This window comes from Capra hircus, chromosome 22 (genome assembly GCF_001704415.2).
Source record: "Capra hircus breed San Clemente chromosome 22, ASM170441v1, whole genome shotgun sequence".
Classification (NCBI taxonomy): domain Eukaryota; kingdom Metazoa; phylum Chordata; class Mammalia; order Artiodactyla; family Bovidae; genus Capra; species Capra hircus.
In genome coordinates, this window is record NC_030829.1 from 42,894,414 (window position 1) to 42,915,647 (window position 21,234).

Sequence of the window (21,234 nt, forward strand, 5' to 3'; positions counted from 1 at the left end):
TCTTAAGGGACTTGAGAACTTCTTGATGACCAGGAACTTGCACCACCAGTACCTTGTAGATCAGGTCCTTCAAGGTTCCTTTTTCATTAAACATTCTAATTAGCAATGCTGAGGATTCGTTAGCTGTGGCAAAGGTAACACGATAGATGTAAGGGTGCTGCCAAAACAAAAAAAAAGAAATTCACATTTGATCTGCATCAGCATCTAGGTTCCTTTTAGATCTAGGATCTGGTTATACAGAATCAAGTGCCAGCTTGATAGTTTAATTGCACATAAATGCAGAACATTCCCTGAACACATGGTATTTTCAAGTTATCAGATGATCAATTACTAACTCATTTTTTAGATGAGAGAACCAAGGTAAACTACAGTGATTAAGCAAAGTGACTACAAGTTAAGCTCTCCAAGGGAAGGTATCTGCTTTAACGTGGTCTCACAGTTCAGGCGAAAGTGTGGTGCAAGAAAGGGGAAGTCTGAGTTTTGGGAAAGGTGGTTTTAATATTCGGCCTCTGTAACTTGGTTAAAAAAAAAAAAAAGCCAAATTCTAGAGCAGCCAAGTGGGAACCAGGACAAATGTGTCTCCCCTCATAGGGCTGCCTAACACTCTACACTGTTGTCTAGTGATAAGCCAGGGAGCATGACAGCCAGAAAACAAGCAATGGCAGCATCTTTCAGCATCCTGGCTCTTTTCCAGAGCAGTGAGCATGCGTCTTCCTGTCCCTCTGCTGGAGTGTGCAATATAATGAGTGACACTGCCCTCCTGAGAGGCGGACATGGATGTCAACAAAGCAGGGTGGGGAGTAAGACAAATTATTTAATGACTGAAAGAAAAGTCCTCATGTGACCTGGAATTGTGGATACACGGACTAAATGACTTCAAGTATCACAAGGGCCTTGAGCTCAAAGGAGTATCAGGAAGATTTAAACCCTTGGGAGCTGGATTGTGTGAGGATTGGATGGGCAGGGGGATGGAAGGGGATGCCCAGGGAAATACAGAAAACTGATCATGAAGTTCCTCCCGATCATCACAACAAAGCAACTGTTGGGGATATTTTCATGGCTTTACTGAAATGCAATTCACATCCCAATATAACTCACCTGTTGAAAGCATACAACTCAATTGTTTTCAATATATTCAGAGCTGTGTGACTATCACACAGACTAATTTTAGAATATTTTCATCACCTCAAAAAGAAACCCAATGAATAAAATAAAAATTCTTGGAATTCATACTGATATAAATAGATAAAAAAGAGAGAACATGAAGCTCTTCCTTATAGTAGAATGCCAACCAGTAAATAAAAGAGAAATGATGGAGCTAGAAAATCTCTAGTGGGTTTGATAAAGACTATGCTACTTGCTGCTGCTAAGTCGCTTTAGGCGTTTCCGACTCTGTGCGACCCCATAGACAGCAGCCCACCGGGCTCTCCCGTCCCTGGGATTCTCCAGGCAAGAATACTGGAGTGGGTTGCCATTTCCTTCTCCAATGCATGAAAGTGAAAAGTGAAAGTGAAGTTGCTCAGCTGTGTTCAACTCTTAGCGACCCCATGGACCGCAGCCTACCAGGCTAATCCGTCCATGGGATTTTCCAGGCAAGAGCACTGGAGTGGGGTGCCATTGCCTTCTCTGATGCTACTTCTATAGTCTCAAAGAAAAAACTTCCCTATAACTGCTTATTAATTAGTTTTAGATATCTTATAAAAATAACTAAGAATGGGTACAAATGTTCAGCTAAAATTGTTCACCATGGCATTTTTTAAAAAAATAAAAGCAAAAAACTAGAAGTGATCCACATGTCTAGTGGATTAGCTGAGTGAACTGAGGTATGGCCGATGATAATTTTATGCAGTCAGTAATAATGATGTATTATACTGTATTTATTAACAACAAAAGATGTTCATGGGTATACCACTAACAACAACAAAAATCAAGCTTTAGAACAGTATCTATATGATTTTTTTCAAAAATAATCATGTAAGAGAGTTCCCTGGTGGGCCTAGTGGTTAGGATTCTGGGCTTTCACTACTGTGGCCTTGATTCAATTCCTGTTTGGGGAACTAAGAGCCCGCAAGACACAAGGCGCAGCCAAAAATAAAATAAAATAAAATAAAATTCCAGAGAAGTAACAATTGAACATGACACTTTGGCCCATACTTCAGGTTACTTGCAATTATGGGCAAATTTTATTTTATTTTTGCCTATCTGTGCTTTCTGACTTTCTGCAATTAATATGCACCATTAGCTTGCATTATCTTCTTTTTTAAAAGAGCGTATCCAAGAAAAAAAAATTTAGGATTGCACGCTCACAGCCTGTGTGACACAACCTATCAGACTCAAAGACCACAGTATTTTTCTCCGCCAGGTATCACACCACATTAAACACTTGGTCTTGCTAGCTTGACAAGACATTCTCTTCAAAAAACGAATATCAACACTAACTCAATTTTCTCTGGCCAGGTTAGTCTTTTCCTTAAGAATATCTGCATATCTTTTGAAAGACATTCATGAGGTTTTTACCACTGAAAGCCTTGGATTAGATTCCCTTTTCCGGTTAATCTAAATTTGCATCAGTTCTGCTTTCTCAGGCTGGAAACAGATCTCTCAACTCATTGATAATAAACATCCTCACCAGGAACAAGAGGCTCAGAGAAGTGGGTGCTTTCCTACCCTGATATTTGCTTAAAACATAAAAACGATATTTCAGGGTTCCCTGATTATCCAGTGGTCACGACTCTGTGTCTCCACTGCAAGGAGTGTGGATGAGATCCCTGGTAGGGATCCTGCATACCATGCGGCGTGGCCAAATGAATAGAAAAAATTGAATAAATTACCACATTTTGTGGGTGGTCTGGCAGTCATGAATGTCATTTAAATGGCCAATGGTCTGTGGGAGTAGCCCTGAGCACTTCCAGTCTGAAGAGAAATCCACTCTACCTCTCCATTCTCAACCCTGGAGAGTGTTTTCAGCGCCACCCACCCACAAGAAAACATTGTGAATCTGCCATCGGCATCAAGAGTAACAGAAGGACTTGTACTCACCAAACAGGAAGGCAGAAGTTTGATTAGACACTGAAAATCTTTATCTGACAGATACTTGTCAGGACCAAGGTCAGCCTGCAAACATGGGAGGAAATATCAGGGTGCTGTTTTGGTCCTCAAAAGAAAAATTCCTTACAAGCCTTTCCTTTTTAAAAAAAAATCTGTCCAAATACATGACTACTAAACCAAAGATGAAAACCACAGTAATTTGTGTTGCCTCATGGCCTTTCTGGAGTATATAAACATACAAATACTAGCACCTAACTGTAATGTTACCTAATTTTATTAACCAAGTGTATCACTAGAGCTCTCAAAGTGATAGATAAAATAAAAATGATGCTCAAGCATTTTTTTTTAAAAAACTGCCAAAGTGTCAGTCCTAAAGAGGTCCAAGAAAACTATTTTAAGCTGTTCGTATTTCTTTCCAAACATTTACTAGCTGATGAAATGTAGTCACACTGATATTACCATATGCATAAACAAAGTGACTGAAAATGACTCTTTGATGTATGACTAAGGGGCCCTTTACATCTCTTGGCAGCACAGTACAATTTTGTCTTGTTAGTTCTCTTGCTTTTTCATAAACCCACCTGGAGTCCCTGAAATTAGTCTAAAGCAAAACAAAACAAAATTAGCTTACCCAGCTTAACACTAGCCGTTCCTTTGGCTGATTTTTAATCTTCATCAAGAAATATTTCTTCCTTATCCTCCAACCTGTCATAAAAGGAGATGTGTTTATAGCTACATGATCTAACATCAACTGATTCTGTTTTACTGACCAAATAATTAATAAAAATTAAGTTCAGAAACATTATTCATAGGTATATAGGAACCTGCACGCAACCATTTGGTAATACTGAAATGGTAAAAGCTGCACTAAAATAAACTGAAAAATAAAAGAAATTACTCATGGAAAAAGGAAAACAGCACTTCAGTTTAGATTTAATGGAAAAGATAAGAGAGGAATGAATTGATGGTTCTGAAACTTAGTTACCACCATCCAAATCCCCAGATGCGTCTGCAACCAAGATTTATTCACTAATAAAAGTTAAGGACTGAATCCTCAAATAGTATGGAAACAGACGAAAAAAGACATCACCTGCATTCCTTATGCATTTCACCTGCATAAAAGCTTTTCTGGGATACTTATAAGAAAGCATGACAAAGAACCCAGTTCTGTGATCCTTTTTTAACGCAATGGGCACACCAGTTTCTCACCTATGTCTTTCAATGGTTCTACCACCTCCCACTTTGGCTCTGACCGGAAGAACATGGAAACATGTTGTAAGGCAATCTCTGCAAAGATATTTTGGAAACGTATTTATTAGACAAACATATCAGGAAAGTGCAATACACTTAAGACGTTATTCTTGCAAGTGAAATTCTGATGGTCTTTAAAAATTTAATTATAAAAAAATGAACACAGAGTAAATAAAACATGGGACTCTAGATTGGATCCTGGAACAGAATAACAACAGTAATGAAACATCCAATGAAATCTGAATAAAACTATAATTAATAGTAATGTGTGAATGCTCATTTCTTAGTTTTGATATAAATGTATCATGCTTATATAAAATGTTAACATTAGGGGAAATTGGATGAGGGCATATACGGAAATTCTATATTATCACTGCCATTATTTTTTCTGTAAATCTAAAATTATTCTAAAATCAAAAGTTTATTAAAGAAAGTAATTAGTAAAAGAATAATTAAACTGGAAGATCTAAAATATGCAAACTAGTTGTCTTAAGCCAAGAATTCAATATATGTACCAGACAACAACTGGAGCACAAAACTCAAAATGTGTCCTAAGGTCACCCTGGAATAGCATTAAACATTGCTTCAAGTGGTATTTATCCCATCTTCATTCCTCATGAAATTATAGCTTTCACCAACAAAGAAGCGATTAGCCTTAAATATATATATTGGAAATAAAAGCCAGTGTTTTAGAAAAACATCCATGCACAGCAACAACATGGCTCTGTTGTGGGAAACCACTGTACATCTGCTTACTGGAAAAAAAAAATCCATCCTTCTCTTTGTGTTTATCATGAGAACGTTTCCCCTTTCTATGAAGACAATGAAAAGAGGAAGTTCTTTAAAGTTCACAGTATAAAAAAATCATCAGAATAACTGTGCTTTTTACATTTCCTGCGAAAAGCAACATCTGTAATTTGCTGTTTTCCCCCTCAATGTAGCGAGTGAATGAAAGCCACGTTGGATCCCTGAAAGCAAACAGCAATCCTGCAAATCCATTGTGAAACTGCACTTCTGCCAAGCATCAGTTACATCCCAGGCACCAGGGATTCAGCAGAAACTCTTTCCATGTGTTGAAATGACCTAGTCTGGAACTACTATGCCTAGAGCTTGGCAGACAATATTATTTTGATATATTTTAGAGTACATTATCAATTAAGAGATTTGGGGAAGAAAACAATCTTATTGACTCAATATGTAAAGTGTCAGTGCTGTCTGCACCTAAAAGAATATGAGATGACAGATACAGAACAGACTCCATTTACGTTCGCTTTAACTACTCCAATGTGACAACCAATTGGAGAGGTTGGGTGTGGCGGCAGCAGACGAATTTTCATAACCGACACTGGAAGCTCTGAACTTTTTCTGTAAGAAATGCTGATATAAAAGGCTTTCAGCATTTCCAAAATAACTTGAATGTAAGCTACTTCAAAAGATATTCTTTTACGTGAAAATCACAACACTGAGAAGGATTATGAAAAATAATCTTCTAAATGCGATACACTGTCATTCTCGGAGACTTTAAAGGACAGTTGGTTCAGAACTAACAGTGACTCATAATCCCCTACAATCTCATTATTTCACCATGTTTACTGTGCATTGTACATTGTTTTTGGAGTGGGGGAAGTAGCTGTGAGTAAATGTAACATGTTTAGATTTGTTACTGACAAATTAAGGATTAGAAAATAGCTTTTTTTTTCTTCTTCTTTTTTATCTTTGGGATCAGGAAATTATAGACAGGACATTGTCTTTCCTCTGAGCTATGATTTATTCTCAAGTAAGCCACACGACCACCATGCTCCCAATATTAATCCCTTCCCTCCTCAGATTCAGGTAACACATTTCAATCCTAAACGTCTTCTGCTTAGAAGTCTTTGTTGGCGCCCCATGTCCTTACCAATTAGGACCAAGCTTCTAAACCTCACACCTTCGGTCTTTAGCCCCCCTACCCCCACTGCCCAATAATGTGTGAGCCTCACACTCTTGTCACTGAGAGTGTACCTGCCATGGCCCCTGAAGACTGGCCTACCCTAATCCTCAGCATTCTCTATTCCTGCCCATCCAACCTTTGAGGCTCAACCCAAACTTGCTGCTCCCCTAGCCAGGGCTTGCTCCCTTCTTCCCTCCTCTGTACTCTCCAGCGCTCCACACGGCCCTCTCCTACGGCATTCTGTCCTACTAGTCTTCCACGAGTCTGTGATCATTGGCTTTAGAAAGAAATATCTTAAACGTGGCAGAGCCCACAGCCATACAGAAATATTTACTTCTTTCTCTCCTGGAGTACGGGCCCTTGCCTCTTGGCCTAGCTAACTTCTACTCACCTCAGGTCTCCATGCAGGTGTCACCTCTTCTGGGGAGCCTTCCTCCACCTTCAGAGCTGGGTCATCTCTACCTGGACCCCCACCCTCGAGGTGCTATCACGTCTTTAACCTGGCACAGTCTTTACCAGTCAATCTCCCTACAGAAGTACTCCTACCCCAGTACTCCTTCCTGGGGCAGGAGTTGGGTTAGGAGACTATTTAATGCTTGGTGCTGCAGTCACAGTACCTGTCACATAGCAGGTGCCAGTAAATACCTGATGAAGTAAGAACTAACCAAGGGTTCAATGGGCTTCCTAAATAGCTCAGTAGTACAATCTGCCAGCCAACCAGGAGACGTGGGTTCGATCCTGGGTTGAGATTCCCCTGGCAAAGGAAATGGCAACCCACTCCAGTATTCTTGCCTGGGAAATCTCATACACAGAGGAGCCTGGCAGGCTACAGTCCATGGGGTCGCAAAGAATCGGACATGACTAAGTGACTACCCCATAGTAGCAAGGGTTGAATCCATGCGCAATGGGTGTGCACACTCATTCATGAGCACATAAAATCCATGAAAAGGAAGGGATCTGCCCTCCCTTTCATTAGCACTGACAGACCTATGGGGGAAACTGCATGCTTTCTTCTGCTGCTGCTAAGTCGCTGCAGTTGTGTCCAACTCTGTGCGACCCCATGGACGGCAGCCCACCAGGCTCCCTTGTCCCTGGGATTCTCCAGGCAAGAACACTGGAGTTGGTTGCCATTTTCTTCTCCAATGCATGAAAGTGAAAAGTGAAAGTGAAGACACTCAGTCGTGTCTGACTCTCATGCTCTCTAGACGCTGACAAACAAGCCCCAGACAGGAAACACAGAGCAACACCTTCAAGTCCACCTTACACTCCCCACAGAGCTCAGACTTCTCAGCTCAGAAGGTACCAGCTGCCCCCACTGTGTGCAGCCTTTGACCACCTAGATCTTAGCCCCATGAAGTGACCGCAGGGAATACAGACCAGCTGGTATGTTACAGCAAACTGCAGCCTTTCTGAAGCACCCTGCTCTTGTTCTGAATAAAATCTCACCTTCACTCCCACCCTCCCCTCCTGCCCAAACCCTCCCTCTCTCTTCCACTCCATCCTGGAGCCCACTACTATCTGACCTGTTCACAGGACTCTTGGGATTTTAGAGCTAGAAGAGAGCTTTGGATACTATCTGGTCCACTCTCCCCACCTCCATCTCTTATGTTATCAGTCAGGACCCCGAGGCCTACAGAGTGGAGAGGCTGCTGCTAATAAGAAAGCTGGGGCCAGGATGCAGGCCTCTTGATTTCTGGTCCAAGTGACTTCTGCATGGACATTAAAAAGCTTATTTACGGAGTGGTTTAAGGTGGGAAGATGGTTACAGTGCAGTGATGGCTATACCTTGCTAACAAGATGAATAAGGCGATGTGTGTGTATGTGTACATGTTTCTCAACATAAACCCCGCATGACTGGCCAGGAGACAACTGATTTCCCTGTACAACAGCTGGCCCTCAATTAGACTTTTTAATTCAAACGAACAACCCCAAACCAACCCTCAACAAAGTACCAAGGATCCATATTTCCTTTCAGTGAATTTGGTAGTAAAAAGAGACTGGAATACCAGACCATCTTATCTGCCTCCTCAGAAACCTGTATGCAGGTCAAGAAGCAACAGTAAGAACCAGACATGGAATAACAGACTGGTTCAAAATTGGGAAAGGGGTACATCAAGGCTATAGATTGTCACCCTGTTGATTGAACTTCTGTGCAGAGTACATCACGTGAAATGCCACGCTGGATGAATCACAAGCTGGAATCAAGATTGCTGGGAGAAATATCAACCTCAGATATGCAGATGATACCACCCTAACGGCAGAAAGTATGGTGAAAGACGAGAATGAAAAAGCTGGCTGAAAACTCAACTTTCAAAAAATGAAGATCATGACATCCAGACCCATCACTTCATGACAAATACATGGGGAAAACTTGGAAACAGTAACAGATTTTATTTTCTTGGGCTCCAAAATCACTGCAGATGGTGACTGCAGCCATGAAGTTAAAAGATGATTGTGCCTTGGAAGGAAAGCTATGAAAAACCCAAACAGCATATTAAAAAGCACAGATATCACTTTGCCCACAAAGGTTCACACAGTCAAAGCTATGGTTTTTCCAGTAGTCACATACAGATGTGAGAGCTGGACCATAAAGAAGGCTGACAGCCAAAGAACTGATGCTTTCAAAATGTAGTGCTGGAGAAGACTCTTGAGAGTGCCTTGGACAGCGAGGAGATAAATCCAGTCAATCCTAAATTAAATCAGTCCTGAATATTCATTAGAAGGACTGATGCTGAACCTTGAGCTCCAATACTTTGGCCACCTGATGCGAAGAGTTGACTCACTGGAAAAGACCCTGATGCTGGGAAAGACTGAGGGCAGGAGGAGAAGGGGATGACAGAAGATGAGATGGTTGGATGGCATCATGGATTCAACAGACATGAGTCTGAGCAAACTCCAGGAGATAGTGAAGGACAGGGAAGCCTGGCGTACTGCAGTTCATGGGATCACAAAGAGTGGGACCCAACTGAGCAACTGAACAACAACAAAAACAGAAGGAAAGGAAGAAAAGGACCAGCAATCCCCGGCTGGGGTCCCAGAGAGGAAAGCAGGGAGCTGCTGATGTCCTGAGAGCTGCTGGCCACCCATCCCCTGGGGAATGGGTGGCGTCAACATGTCTCCTCTGACAAAACACCTGCAGGCTCAGTCAGAGCAATAGGCAGGAAACGTGGCCTTGGTGGTTTCAGCCACACCTGAACACAGAACTCAGATCCTGCTGAAGGGAAGCTGGACAGTAGCCACAGAAACTAAGGAGAGGTACAGACAGTATCCATATTACAGAGGAAATGCCGAAAGCTGGAGGTGCACAGGGTGCCCTTGGGGGCCATGGGCCACACTGTAAGTTTTGGGAAACCTGGACAAGACTGCCCTGCTCTTTGGGGAACAGCTCAGTTAAGCTGATGTGGAGGAGGTGGCCTGGGTTTCCCTTTCCTGAGGCACTTGGTGAGTCAGCGCAGAGGAAAGACAAAGTTCTGACATTTCATGCAAAGGGGGAAATTAATCAGCACTTCTCTGAAAACAGCACCCAACCCTTATTGTTTCATCAGGACTGTGCCCTCTAAATAGCGACAGCTACTTAAGTGTTTGGGTTCTGGCAGGAGTCTCTGACAGTTTTCTCACACTCCTGTGCTCATCGCCTTTGGATTCCTGATTGTCTGGCATCCTGGGAGAGAGGGGAAAAATCAGGACAAGAGCAGCATGTAGAGAAGGACATGAGGAGGAGATATAGGGATCAGACAATGTTCCAGGGGCTGAGCAGCATTTTAATTGAGAAACATTCAGACACTAGACACTTGTGCAATCATACAAATGTGCAACCCTAGGTAAGGCCCTTCTTGGGAGACTGCTCATGTATAAAATGAGAGGGTTCTCCTGGAACTCAATGAGTTTGGCACAGTTGCAGGATACAAAATTAATATGCAGAAACTGGTTGCATTTCTGTATACTAACAAGAAACTATCACAAAGGAATGAAAGTAAGAAAACAATTCCATTTACAATCATATCAAGAAGAATAAATCCAACTAAACAGGTAAAAGATCTGTACTCTAAAAACTCTAAGACACTAATGAAAGAAAGTGAAGGGGACACAAACAGACGGAAAGATATACTGTGTTCATGGACTGGAAGAATGAATATAGCTAAAATGACTGTACAGGCTAAGGCAATCTACAGATTCAGTGCAATCCCTATAAAATATCACTAGCTTTTTCCACAGAGCTAGAGCAAATAATTCTAAATTTTTATGGAAACAGAAGAGATCTTGAATAGTCAAAACAATCTTGAAAAAGAAAAGCTGGAAGTATCATGCTTCTGATTTCAAAGCACACTACAAAGGTACAATAGTCAAAAGAGTATGGTACTGGGATGTGCACAAGCACACACACAGAGCATGAAGAAACAGAACAGAGCGCCCAGAAATGAACCCGTACTTCTATCAGCAGTTAATCTATTAATACGACAAAGGAGGCAAGAATATACAATGGAGAAAAGACAACCTCTTCAATAAATTCGGGAAAATTAGACAGCTGAATGCAACAGAACCAAACTGGACTACTCTCTCACATCATATACAAAAATAAACTAAAAATGGATTAAAGACATAAATGGAAGACCTAAAAACATAAAATTCCTAGGAGAAAACACAGGTGACAAACTCTTTGACACTGGTCTTAGCAATGTTTTTTTGGATATGCCCCCTTGGGAAACACAAGAAGCAAAAACCAACCAATGGAACCTAATCAAACTTAAAAGCTTTTGCATAGCAAAGAAAACCATCAACAAAACAAAAAGACCAGCTACTGAATCGGAGAACAGATTTGCAAACAATGTATCTGACAAATGGTTAATGTTCAAAATATACAAAGAACTCATACAACTAAATATCAAAACACAAAAAACACTATTAAAAAATGGGCAGAATACTTGAATAGACATTTTTCCCAAGAAGACAGACAGATTGCCAACAGGTACATGAAATGATGCTCAACATCAGTACTCATCAAGGAAATGCAAATCAAAACCACAGTGAAGTATCACCTCACACCCATCAGGATGGCCATCATCAAAAAGACCACGAATAAATAACAAGTTTTGGTGAAGACGCAGAGAAAAAGAACCCTTGTGGATTACTGATGAGAAGGTAACTTGAAACAGCCACTACAGCAAAGAATACGGAGAGCCCTCAAAAACTTTAGACGCAGAACTACCATATGGTTGTTCAATTTCACTCCTTGGTATTTACCAGAAGAAAATGAAAACACTAACTAGATAAAAAATATACACACCCACCATGTTCACTGTGGCATTATTCACAGTGGCTGAGATGTGGACGAACCTAGGTATCACAGGGGCATATTAATCAGCCACAAAAAAGAATGACATCTTGCCATTTGCAACAACATGGAGGGATACAGTTGATAACTACACAATATCTTTTTATGGTGACATATGTAAGTAGACTTATCATGATGATTATTTTGACAGGTATAGAAACATCAAATCATAATGTTGTGTAACAGGAACTAACACAGTAGTGCAGGTCAATTATTCGTCAAAAACGCACAGAAAAAGAGATCAGATTTGTGGTTACCAGAGGTGGGGGCTGGAGGTAGGAGGATGGGGAATTAAATGAAGGTGGCCAAAAGGTACAAACTTCAGCTATAAGATAAATAAGTACTAGGAATGCAATACCCAGCACGATAAATATAACTAACTTTGTTGTACATTATGCATGAAAGTTACTAAGAGAGTAAACTCTAAGAGTTCTTATCACACAGAAGCAATTTTCCTCTCTTACTTTAATCCTGCATTTCTATGAGATGACGGATGGTCACTAAACTTACTGTGATCCTCATGTCACAATGTATGTAAGTCAAATCACTATGCTATATACCTAAACATATTCAGTGCTGTATGTCAATCATATTTCAATAAAACTGGAAGGAAAACAACAACAAACTTACATTAAAAAATAAATAAAACAAGAGGGTTAGTCTAGATGCATCTGCTGCAAGGTCCCTGCTAGCTCTGATCCCCTGGCAACTCAAGGTATTTCTAGTACAAGCTCCCTGAGAACAAGGAGCACATTTTCCTCGCACCTGTACCCCAACACCCAGCCCCGCACCCAGGACATGGCATGGCAGAGCAGAGAGTCAAGCCTCCGGAAAGGATAGCATCATCACATGTACACTACCCCGTGACATTTGACCTCAGGAGGACACTAGCAGACACTGTCGGGAAACGACGCGGACGAACAAACCAGTGAACAGGGCTGAGCTGCAAGGGACTCGATAAAAGTCAGCCCAGAGTCCATGGTGTGACAATCCTGGAACAAGTGAGGTGAAGTAGGTGAAATGAAAGGCAAGGGAGACCTGCTCTGAGAGAACACGAGTTGTCCTGGGAGCCCCAGGCCGGTGATGCCTTTTCTCCAATGAGCTCCAAGAAACAAGTGGGGTAAAAATGCAAGCCTTGTAACAACTCAGAGTTCTGTTTCATAACTTACAGCAAATATGAGTTTGAAATAAACTTCCCTTCAGTGGGTTGCTTTCTACAAAGGCATTCTTCTTACCCCTGCAGGCACTTTCACTAGAAGACGACAGGCATGTTCTCAGGCAAGGCTTCTCAAACTTTGATATGCATGCAAATGACCTGGGGACCTTGTTAAAAACCACATCCTGATTCTAGGTTTGGGCTGGGGCCTGAATGCTACATCCCTAACAAGCTCCCGATGATGCCAGTGCTGCTGGTCAGAGGACCCGTGATGTGAGTAGCAATTTCCAACTGTGGTTTTCAAACTCGGCTGCATATCAGAATCTCTGGGGAGGGCAAGCTTACAAACTATGAACCCCATCCACAGAGATTCTGATTTGACTGGCATGAATGCAGTCTGGGCATTGGAATTTTTTTTAAAGCTCCCCAGGTGATTCCATTATGCAGAAAAGTTTCAGGCTACCCTGGTAGACTGGAGTAGACATCAGTTCGATCCCTGATCCAGGAAGATTCCACATGCCTCGGAGCAACAAAGTCCATGTGCCGTAACTACTGAGCCTGTGCTCTGGAGCCTGGGAGCTGCAATTACTGAGTCCACATGCTGCAGCTACTGAAGCCCTCACCCTAGAGCCGTGCCCAGAAACAAGAGATGTTACCACAAGGAGAAGCCCGCACATCACAGCTAGAATAACGAAGACCGAGCATGGCCAAAACTTAATCAGTTAATTAATTAAAAATAAGATAAAGAAAAGTTTCGTGCCTGATAAGCAGTCCTCTGTTTCCCTCTATCTGACACAAGAATAAAACCATCTCCTTCTAATTACTTCAAAAGGAGTGTTCTAAGGACCCAAAATGTAGCCTCTAAACAGTCTATTCTCTTAGCAAGGAAATCAGCTTATTAATGATACCCAGTGTTCCACTTAGACTCTCAGCATGGTTGGTTTAGCTTTAACAAATTGGCTGAATTCTAGTCACTGGTTTGGTTTTACAACAGCTTCTATTGGCCTGTTCAAGACCATGCCAGAGTGTATTAAACATTTAATCACTCATTCTGCTGACAATGGGCTTACAGAACTGCTGCTGGCCGTGTGTGTGACTGGCACCCTTTCCCACTCAGGCCCCTGGCTGCTGCTCTGTCCAGGGAAGGTTTGGAAAGGGACCACCTGCTCCCCAGGCTTTGCACACAGCAGGTTTCAGCAAGCAACTGGGAAGACACAGAAAGGCCCCTTCTGAATCACTATTGTGTTTAAAGTAATTCCCAAAAAAGCCAGGCATAATATATATTGTAAACACAAAAACAGGCAAATATAAATCAAACTGACATTACTGTACAGATCACTGTGGACTATTTACTCTCAGTTTTGTCAGGGAAGATAATAATGACAAGACTTTGTACACAGACAAGTTCTCTTCCGTATTTTTCTAAACAAGCATTAAAAATATTTTAGAACTAATTTTTGTCTTATAGAGACATGGATGGACCTAGAGTGTGTCACACCAAGGGAAGTCAGTCAGAAAGAGAAAAATAAATATCTGTTAACACATATAAGTGTGTCTAGAAAAATGGTACAGATGAACCTATTTCCAAGGCAGGAACAGAGATGCAGACATAGAGAAGGCATACGTGGACAGTGGGGAGAGGAGAGGGTGGGATGAATCGGGAGATTGGGACTGACACATATGCACTACCACACGTGACACAGATAGGTAGTGGGAGACCGCAGTAAAATACAGCAGGCTCAGCTCAGTGCTCCATGGCGGCTTAGAGGGTGGGCTGGGGGTGGCGGTCAGCAGCTGAGGAGGGAGGGGATATATGTGTACATACAGCTGATTCACTTTATGGTACAGCAGAAATTAACACAACATTATAAAGCAATTATCTTCCAGTTTAAAAATATGTTCTTCTTAGATATCTACAGTAAATTACAATCAGGTGAGTACTGGCAGATGAATAATGCCCTAGAGTTGGACCGTGAAGAAAGCTGAGCGCTGAAGAATTGATGCTTTTGAACTGTGGTGTTGGAGAAGACTCTTGAGAGTCCCTTGGACTGCAAGGAGATCCAACTAGTCCATTCTAAAGGAGATAGGTCCTAGGTGTTCTTTGGAAGGACTAATGCTGAAGCTGAAACTCCAGTACTTTGGCCACCTCATGCGAAGAGTTGACTCATTGGAAAAGAAATGCTGGCAGGGATTAGGGGCAGGAGAGAAGGGGATGACAGAGGGATGGCGGGATGGCATCACCGACTTGATGGACATGAGTTTGAGTGAACTCCGGGAGTTGGTGTTGGACAGGGAGGCCTGGTGTGCTGCAATTCATGGGGTCACAAAGAGTCAGACACGACTGAGTGACTGAACTGAACTGAATGCCCTAGAACACATCTCCCCATCTAGAAGGAGAGTTTGTCCCACATATATTATCTCTGGCAAAGAAAAGTGCCTCTTTTGTCCCAGGAATGTAGCTGATAGATCCCTCTACTTACCAGTGTAGTTTGCAGAATAGTTGTTTGGATCTAGAAACTTCTTAACCAGCTCACAGTTAGACAAGATATGATTTGTGGTGATAACGTTGAGATAGTTCTGAAGACCTTTCTGCCTCTCAGCTATGAATTCACGATCCATGTTACCAATCAATTTTTTGGGAGGAAGAGGTAGACTTAGGCCTGCAATCTTTAATTAAAAAGAAAAAAGAGAAGTATTATACTCATGTCATCCCCAAATAAGACAGAATAGCAGAATCCCTGAGCCAACAGGTTTCGTTAGGTCTAAAACATTTCAGGATACATCCTAATCAGTCGTATTGTAAAACTGTGAAAACCTGTACATCTTAGAACTGATAAAATACTTTACTAAGTGTAGCACTTTAAGACTTAATTTTTTAAATGAAATTTACACATAAACATATTTTCTGAGAGTCAAATACTTTTGTTTATTACTGCTGGCAGTCCCATGATGCTTGCTCCCCACCACCCCAGCCGAAAGGTGACATATCCATTCCCCACTCCCCAAAGGGGGCCACATTCAACTCTTTCAGCTGATCTTTTGGAAGAAGTGATGGTTTACATTGTTATGCCTCGATTTTTCACTTTTAGGCATTATCTGCAAGTTTCTCGTTACTGGAGATGAGGGTTAAGTTCTCTTTCACGACCTGATCTCATCCACACACATTCTAAACCTAACTCTTCCAACATCATGATACTATCACTTAAATAAGTGCAGCATGCATGCTTACAGTAGGTAAATTATACTCACAACTGAGTCAAAGAGCATGCTTACTACTACTTTCTGTCAACTAACATTTTTTTTTTTCTAGTTTTGTCTTCAACTACAAACTCTCCATCTAAGCCTTTCTTCAACACACTGAGATACAAAGATGAATCAATGTCATCTTCTTGAAGAGCACTTTCCAGAACCCAGCAACCTGTTCCAAGCAGGACAGGTGGTCCCTAGACCTGCCACAAGACTTGCGTCCCAGGACCTCCCTTCACCACCATGTTAGAGAAGCCTCTGCCCTTTCTCCTGCTAAACCCCATTTCTATATCCATGCCTGCCTTTATCTTAGATAATCCCCTCACTTTTGGTGGAGATACCCTCTGTCAGCTTCCTAGAAAGGGAGAATTGTTTGAAACCTTGCATGTTAATAAAAAATGTCTTTATTTGAACAGGTCTCCTCTTTATTATGTAAATATCTCCAACTGTGCCTGCATTCTCCCATCCAAAGAATGTTCAACTCTCTCCAGAGGCAAAAAAACCCAGTTTCTCCACTGGAGAAGAGTAGGCATAAGTTGCTCAGATGGGGAGCTGTGGGGATCCAACTACTTAAACATACTTTCAACTCCTGATTTTAGCTTGACCTCACCCCACGTTGGAGGTAGCACTTGGTGCTGTCAATCTTTTGGAGGTTCTGTGGTGAAAACTGGGACCCAGTGGGTTTATCCACCCTTACTGCCATCTCGTAATTCCGCCTTCCCATATCTGCTTAATTAGTTAGCTCTCATCCACTGGATTTTTAGTTTTTAATGTTTCTGTTATAATTTTCTCCTCTCCTATTTGTCCTTGAAGGGGTGTGTGTGTGTGTGTGTGTGTGTGTGTGTGTGTGTGTGTGTGTGTGTGTGTGTGTGTGTGTACATACACAAGATCAAATTTACTGCTGTTTTAGAGTGGCTTGGGGAGAAAGGAAAAGTAAATGCAGGTGTGCAATCTACATCATTTTCCAGATCATTTAAAACTTTGAGTCTATTTTTTAAACTTAAAAAACAAAGTATCAGATTGGTATCATAATTTAATGAGCAAAACACTGCTTTCAATGAGCAGTACTAGTCTACCCTTGCGCTTAGAGTGGTCCAAGCGGCATGTGTACTCATCTAGGGAAAGGTCTAAAACAGAAAGGCATCTTGAATTCAGAGAAGCATGTCATCTAAATCATCCATGTGAGCAAACCTAACTGAGCCTGCTTCCCCCCATTTTTTCAAACAATGAAGATCTTGAACTTGGCAATTAGGCAAGTTTGAACCTTGAACTTGAATTAGGCCTTGAACTTGAATTAGGCAAGCTGAAAAGGTAGGCTGATAATTCTGAACTGCCTGTTTCTACAACATACTTATGAAAATATGTTAGAACACAAAGTGAATTTTCAACCATGGCCAAATTCACTGCCAGATAAGACACTCAACTTCAGGCTGTTTTCCTCTCTCATACAATTACACTTTATGGAATAGCAGTTTCTTTATTAACTAAATAGAAAAGCAAAGTTATGAAGCAAGCACATCACTCATCTGGTACACATCCAAGTCAATTGTTTTATTACTATTTTTGTTCAGGAGCACTGGAATCAATGGTAATGTGTTACTGAAAATATAATTGATTTATTTCTTTTAAAAACTCTTTTAATAAGTTGCAGGATATAATCTCATTTACGTGTCTGTGTGCACCTACGTGTAAGCCCAGGCATACAGTTACATACACACAAAAAATGTCTAAAAGGACTTACTCTACCTGCTTTAGAGTAGCTACTTCTGGGAGTGGGTTGGTCAATTAATTTTTAATTCTATACTATGAAATGTTAAAATATTTATTATTTTTCAATTAAAAAAAGAAAAACACTTTTGCTCATCAGAGTTATCATATATACAATAAGGATTAAAAAATATATACATACCATCAGCCAATATCAGCACATCTGCCTGCACTACTCACTCAAGAGCAGACTCAGCTGAAGCCCAGGTCACTCAGAATGGAAAGTCACATCTGACAAGATCAGATTTAAACCCCAGTAGGGCTATTTTTCACTCACAGTGGGGATGTCAGAATGAATTAGATAAGCTATCTGTTTCAAACTTGGTGACCTCCAAGCTTTAAAAAAAAAATTATTATTATTTTTTAAGTCAAGCATCATTTCTCTTTAGGTAAACTAGACAGCATATTAAAAAGCAGAGACATTACTCTGCCAACAAAGGTCCGTCTAGTCAAAGCTATGGTTTTTCCAGTAGTCATGTATGAGCTGGACTATAAAGAAAGCTGAGCACCAAATAATTGATGCTTTTGAACTGAGGTGTTGGAGTCTTGAGAGTCCCTTCGACTGCAAGAAGATCCAACCAGTCCATCCTAAAGGAAATCAGTCCTCAATATTCATTGGAAGGATTGATGCTGAAGCTAAAGCTCCAATACTCTGGCCACCTGATGTGAAGAACTGACTCACTGGAAAAGACCCTGATGCTGGGAAAGAGTGAAAGCAGGAGAAGAAGGGGATGACAGAGGATGAGATAGTTGGATGGCATCACCGACTCGATGGACATGAGTTTGAGCAAGCTCTAGGAGCTGGTGATGGACAGGGAAGCCTGGCGTGCTGCAGTCCATGGGGTCACAAAGAGTCAGACACAACTGAGTGACTGAACTGAACTGAATTGAACTGAAATGGACTGCTCTGCCCAGATACCTCATCAGCTCTTCCAAATCATCAGGTGACACAAAGAATTCTTTGCCAACAGCTGAGAGTAGAGTGTCTCTGCCATGTCAGTCTGCTAGGCACATGGCAGGTGTTTTTCTGCCCCGGTTTGGGTTCTCACGAGAAATTTTTCTTCAGGTGTTGAAACTTTGCAGTGTGTGTGTGATTTTAAAATCTTGCCTTTGACAGGAGGCTAGCATTTAAGAGAAGTTAACTTTCTCTTTCAGCTTCTCCCAGAACTTCTCAAATGCTTACCCATCACAGAATATAAAGTTTAGAACTCCTGTGACTTGTTAGAAAGGAGGGCAAGAGAATACTAGCACACATATGATGAAGGCCCTCAGCCCCTGACTTCCTAGACACCTCCACAGGGACGACTTCAAGCAAAGGCACCTCATATGACATTTTTTAAAAAAATTGTTCCCTTTTTAAAGTGCCCTTTGGATTCCATTCTTGAGTTCCCTGTATAAAGGAAAGAGAACAGTAAAGCCAGCAGAGAAGTCCCCAGAGTTCCTCTACTTGTAACACCTGCAGAGTGACAAAGCAAAGTGGGACTGACAGCCAAAGCGGGGTCTCGAGCCCGTAACCTGACCCATGCTAACCCAGCAAAAACTTCTAAACTCCATGGCAAACTCTATCAGTTTCCAGAAAACTAGGTTTTTTTGTCTGGAGGAAAAAATCTTCTACCTCTGAATCAGCTGATGTCCCACTTCCGTTAATAATCTGCAAATTGCCTTGAACTCCATTCCAGCAAGTATTCCAAGGAGCGCTAAGTGCTCATCAGACCCTAATTTGTCCCCATTTCCCCTCAGTGTTCAGTAGAGTCTCTCCCATGTGAAAAATGGGCAGTGAAACCAAATCACAAAACATTCGTGCTATAAGAGATTTGCAAAGTCATTTGGTTCAGCCTCTTAGCTTCATATGGAGACAGTGAGGACAGAGAGGAAGTACCAGAGCCCAGGCAGAGGCTGGGTCCCCGTCTCAAGCCTGAGGGTCCCCTACAGTTCTCATCACTGTAGCTCCTGCTGCTGTCTTTTCCCGTGTCTCATTCTATCTCCATGTATGGTCATTGATTTGATGGTGCCTTTAAAATAAGGTAGTGGTTTCTCTTCACTGTTATCACAAGATATAGTCGCTACAAAAAATTGGGAAAATACAGCTCTTCTTCTGTTTTTCCACTTATATAACTTGCACGTGCTTATTTGTACTGAACTTGGAAAGTACAGAATGGTACAAAGAACCAGGGGGAAAAAAAACAACAGAACCCATAATCCTGCCACCTGGAGGTCCCCATTGTTAACATTCTGGCAAACTTCCTCCCAATCATTTTTCCTAAACATTTCATGTAATTATTATATTGCTTGGATACTTTTACACACTGCTTTATTTCACTTAGATATTTTTTCTATTGGATTCAAACAACCCTGCATATGTGTATTATATTTCTCTTCCTTCAGCAGGAACTCATTTATCTGTCAGAAGGGTAATCAGAAACTGAAATTCATAGTCACAGTTTTATTTTGTGGTTTTGGAGTCTTTGGGGTCTGTTTTATGGAGGTTGTTTTGAAATTATTTTACTGCCAAAAAGTTGTATGTACTTTCTTCTGTCTGTTTACTTGGATCCAGGAAAACCTCCCACTGAAGTGCTGTCTGGCCATATCCTGCCCAACACAAGCCAACATCAATACACGTGGATATTTGCATTTGAAATAAGATGCACACTGAAAGTGCCCATTTTAAAAGGGAAAATTACACTGATGTAAAAATAAATTTCTATTATATTAAATAAGGCCATAACTGAATAGTCATGGAGATTCAACTTTATATCCCCAAAGCAAGAACAAACAGCAGATAAGACTTTCTTTCCCACCCCGTATTCTTGGGGTCTAGGCCCAGGCAGTTTCCATTTCAGAAGTATCTCTCTCATGATTCTTACTCAGCCCTGGCTGAATAGCACTGTACAAAATCACAGCCCTTTAAAATCAGGCAAGGGTTCACTTGTGCATAAAGGTGAAAGCACATAGTAGGCCCAACATTAGCTCCCAGACGTTCATGCCACTTTGAGCACATGGAAATGTCTGGAGAGCCTTGTGGGGAAGATCCACTGCTGGAATAAACAGCATGTCAGTCAGTGGCTCACCTACAATAGTCATCAGACACCCAGTTTTTGTCTAAGTGGAAAGACTATGCTCTTAAAATCCACAAGTGAAACCAATTAAACCCATCTCTGAGAATCTGATCTCTGTCGATATTCTATCTGGATATTTAAACTGGTCACACTACAATTAAAATGGAGACAGACAGCATGTGTGAAGCAAGACCATATGTCAATGACATAAAGGTCTGCAGATACTCAGGCCAGTTCTGCTGGATGGAGAACATGGCATTCAGCAGTGTTGCAAATAACGTGAAAGTCTGGACTCTACAAATGCTCTTTTTCCAAAGGCTGCTCAGTAAAAAATGGCCTTTTGATGGACAGGCAGCATGATATACCCTCCCAGCCCTCCATCCTCCTGCCCTCTGTGGACAGGATCGGAGATCACTCAGAATCAGTGATGAGACAGTGCACCTTCCAG

The 21,234-nt window shown here is 41.4% G+C and overlaps 1 protein-coding gene across 7 annotated transcripts in view; it reads right to left on the reverse strand.

Moving 5' to 3' along the window:
* Positions 1-21,234, reverse strand: part of PXK (PX domain containing serine/threonine kinase like) — an 82,233-nt gene that overhangs the window by 30,789 nt on the left and 30,210 nt on the right. For all 7 annotated transcript variants that reach the window (XM_018066767.1, XM_018066766.1, XM_018066768.1 and 4 more), the window contains exons 4-8: positions 15,198-15,384; positions 4,258-4,335; positions 3,680-3,753; positions 3,040-3,114; positions 53-157 (exon numbers count right to left, since the gene is read on the reverse strand). In XM_018066767.1, the coding sequence (XP_017922256.1) occupies positions 53-157; positions 3,040-3,114; positions 3,680-3,753; positions 4,258-4,335; positions 15,198-15,384 (519 nt within the window). The remainder of the gene's footprint in view (positions 1-52; positions 158-3,039; positions 3,115-3,679; positions 3,754-4,257; positions 4,336-15,197; positions 15,385-21,234) is intronic.